This window comes from Dioscorea cayenensis, chromosome 4 (assembly GCF_009730915.1).
Source record: "Dioscorea cayenensis subsp. rotundata cultivar TDr96_F1 chromosome 4, TDr96_F1_v2_PseudoChromosome.rev07_lg8_w22 25.fasta, whole genome shotgun sequence".
NCBI lineage: Eukaryota > Viridiplantae > Streptophyta > Magnoliopsida > Dioscoreales > Dioscoreaceae > Dioscorea > Dioscorea cayenensis.
This window is the reverse complement of record NC_052474.1, coordinates 20,308,241-20,312,009: the sequence shown is the minus strand read 5'-3', so window position 1 is coordinate 20,312,009 and position 3,769 is coordinate 20,308,241. Positions and strand designations below refer to the sequence as shown.

Here is a 3,769-nt window from a genome sequence, read left to right as displayed (position 1 = left end):
TATGTGGCTAATTTTTAGCTATGACATTTCTTACTACGAGATTCATCTTTGAAGCTAAGGTGTTTAGCTACAAGATTTTGTACTTTTTGCTACAATTTCTTCCATAGCTATAGATACATAATGTTGTAGTGCCTATTTAATGATTAATGTTGTTGCTAAAAGTTCCTATTATTTTAATTAACTATTTTTATAATCGATGATAGGAAATTTGTGAGAAATATATATTTTCAGAATTCATCAAAATCTCTTCTAATTGATTATTTCTTTAACCACAGTGAAGTTTTATTTTTCTCCTCCCTATGAGAAATCAAGGGTTTGATCTCATATACGTCCATATCTTTGAAGACAAAAATTCATTCACATGTTTTATTAATAAACTCGTAGTAAAAACTAGCTTTCTTTTCTATTTAAACTCAATCATACATTCAACAACAATACTAATAGCATGCGAAAAACAAATGCTAAACTAAATTACAAACCATACATGAAATTACGAGATGATGAAAATAAGTAGTTCACAAGAAGTAAACATAGTATATAATAGCTTATATATGTTTTTAATTGTCCATTGAGAACTTGAAAGATGGACTAAGTCTGGTGCAAATTGGTTTATAAATTCTATTTTTCTCTAGGATCTCAATCTCCTTCATCTTCCAATACTTCTCTACTTCTTCAGAAGTTCGGTTCAGAAGCCTTCCAGCTATCAATTCCCATCTAATACATACCAATAAGAAAAGTTAAATAATTTGAATCTCCACAAAATGCTCATTAGAATCATTCTTAATTTTCAGCGAATTGTAACATTTTTTTTTTCCTTAAAGTGTTAAAGAAGACACTAAAGGCTATTATTTTGATTGTAATAAAATAAGATAATTATTTACCTGGCTCCTAAAAGACGATAAAGCCGGTGAATCAAGTCCTCTTCCTCAGGAGACATGTTTCTCATCCCTAATTATGAAGACAATAGATATATTTTATAGTATGTTTATATTTTTATTTTTGTTTATTAGAAAAGACATTGATGAAATGTTAGATATAAACCATGTAGGAAAGATTTCCTTCAAAAACACTCTAAAACAAAGATAAAAAAAAAAAAGAAAAAGAAATGAACATAAGAGATATATTAATATTGTTTGTGTTTTTTTAGAATAAAAAAGACATTAATAAACTATTATTTATTTCATGCAGGTAAAACTTATCTTCAAAAATACTCCAAAAACAAAATATGGGCAGAATGAAAGGAAATATTTAATTAAAAAAATTATCATAATGAAATATATTACTATTGTTCTTTGTATATGTGTTTTTTAAAATAAAAAAAGACACTTGAAAACTATTACATCATTTCATGTAAGTAAAGCATATCTTCAAAAGCACTCTAAAAACATGGCCAGAGAGACCAGAAAGGAAAAAATAATGGTAAAGAAAAAGATATATTAGTATCGTTCTTGTCTAGGTTATTTTTTTTTTCTGAGAATAAAAAATGTATCAATAAATTATCATATCATCTCATGCAACAGCTACCTTCAAAACACTCTAAAAACAAAGATCGAGAGAAAGAAAGGGAAATGTAAATATATATATATATATATATATACACATATCATAATGCAAGAGATCTATTACTATTGTTCGCTAGCTTGTGTGTGTGTGTGTGTGTGTGTGTTTTTTTTTCTTTTTCTGTTTTGGTCTGAGAATCAAGCATGACATTGATGAGAAGTTATATATATTTCCTTTCAAAGCACTCTGAACACAAAAATCAAAAATCAAGAGGAAGAAAGGAAAATGGATGAAAATAGCTAAACATAATTAAAGGACCTGCGTACCTTGAACCTTAGCATCTTCCATTCTCTTCTAGCTCTCTCTCTCTCTCTCTCTCTCTCTCTCTCATCTATATCAAACCCTCTCCTTTACCACATTTTTTATAGCAATAAATGAATAACTGACAATGTTCTGAAAAACTCAGTTCATGTACTTAAAATGTGGTTTGGGTTCCATTTTGATCAATAGGATTTTATCCTCTTGTTGTGATGGCCACACAAAATTTGCTGCTTAATATATAGTGACAGTCATCGTCGGTGGTGCAGCTTTTTAATTAGTTCAAATATCTGTTAATTTTTTACAAGCATAAAAACATATTTGCATGTGTCAAGTTTGATAAAATATATAATTTTCTTTAATTAATAATGTTTCAAATGTAGGCTAAATTATTTAAGAAAAAAACAGTCTCTTCTTAAAGAGTTTTAAAATAAGCATACATAGAAAATATTATTTTATCAGGGTCTCAATACTTTTACTCGTCAATTATACAATTTTTAGGCATTAAAAATTGTGGTGAACTTTTTTAGAACCAACTAAGATTACTCACGTGTATGAAAATCATTATTTCCAATTGTTTAAAACCATTTAATTACATATATATATGTTAGATATATATTAAACTTTAAACTCTCATTAGAATTACTTATGATTATAAAACACATTATTTATACTAAAACGATAAAAAAAGGAAAAAAAAAATAGTCATTTACCATCATTTGTAGAATTAGAAAGGAAAATAAGGAATGGTCTACAAAGCTTGAGCTTTCTTTTCCTCCATTTGTGTGGTTAGAGATGCATGACGACAAAAAATAAAATAAAAGCACTTGAAGAGACAACATTGGACAAGAAAACTATTGGATAAGACAAAGGGGGTGTTCGGTTGGCAAGCTTGAAATGAGAATGGGAATGAAGTAAACCCAATGCTTTGTTTGGATGACATGAATGAAAATGAGAGAGAAGTGGGTAGGGAGTGAGGGGGAGTGAGTGAGGAGTGAGCAATCCTCCCAAAAATGGGAGGATTGCTCATTTCTCCCTCACTTCTAGGAGAAATGACCAATTTACCCATTTATTTAATAATTAAAATAATAATTTGATTTAAATAATAAATAAATAAATATTTTTAAAAATAATTATTAATTAGATGAAAATTAGTAATACTTAAATTAAATATAATAATTAAGTAGATAATTTTAAAATAATTATTAATTAAAAGAAAATTAATAATAATTTAATTAAATATAATAATTAAGTAGATGATTTTAATAATAATTAATAAATTAAAATGAAATAATAATAACTAATAATTAAAGTTAAATATTTATTTATAATAATTAATTAGTTATATTTCTTCATTAATTAGTTATTTTTATGGTTGATTAATTACTAATTAATGATATTAACAAAATATCTTTAGATATTTATTTAAAATATTTTTAAACATATAGTTAGTTATTTATTATAGTTAATTAATTGCTAGTTAATGATATTAAAGTTAAATATTTATTTATAACAATTAATTTATTTTTTTCATTTGATATAATATTCATTTGTATAAAGGGCATGATAGTAGTTTTATCATATTTTTTTTTTTCACTTTTCTCAATCCCAATAAATTATCTTTTTAATCCTTCCAACCAAACATAGTTTTCATTCTCATTCCTTCTCTAATCCCCCTCATTGTCATTACTCTTCCACTCCTCTCTATTCCATTCCTTGGAACCAAACGTCCCCTTAGACTATGTGATTCATGTGTTATAGACAAAACAAAAACAAAAACAAAAACAAAAAAGGGAGGGGAACCAAATTGTTAAAACAACACCATTATTTAAAACTTGTTTTAAAAAAAATTGTTGGATATAAATATAAGATAAAAAATACAATTTTAATTGAAGTGGTTCATCAATTTTTTTTTTTAAAAAAACATATTAATTATTTATAAAAAAATAAA

General features: G+C 25.8%; 1 protein-coding gene across 1 annotated transcript; it reads right to left on the bottom strand.

Annotated features, from left to right (window-relative positions):
- Positions 1-467: 467 nt before the first annotated feature.
- Positions 468-1,988, bottom strand: LOC120259185 (MYB-like transcription factor ETC3). The gene is made up of 3 exons (XM_039266741.1): positions 1,827-1,988; positions 882-948; positions 468-714 (listed from the first exon to the last, which is right to left on the bottom strand). Exons 1-3 carry the CDS (start codon positions 1,846-1,848, stop codon positions 558-560), a joined length of 246 nt encoding a protein of 81 aa, XP_039122675.1. The 5' UTR covers positions 1,849-1,988; the 3' UTR covers positions 468-557.
- Positions 1,989-3,769: the final 1,781 nt, after the last annotated feature.

Bases quoted from the DNA above. Each gene is read 5' to 3' on its own strand.
- LOC120259185 (XM_039266741.1), bottom strand. From the start codon at position 1,848: ATGGAAGATGCTAAGGTTCAAG. The intron at 949-1,826 runs GTACGCAGGTCC...CTTCATAATTAG, and splicing joins GGAAGATGCTAAGGTTCAAG to GGATGAGAAACATGTCTCCT. The intron at 715-881 runs GTAAATAATTAT...GGTATGTATTAG, and splicing joins TATCGTCTTTTAGGAGCCAG to ATGGGAATTGATAGCTGGAA.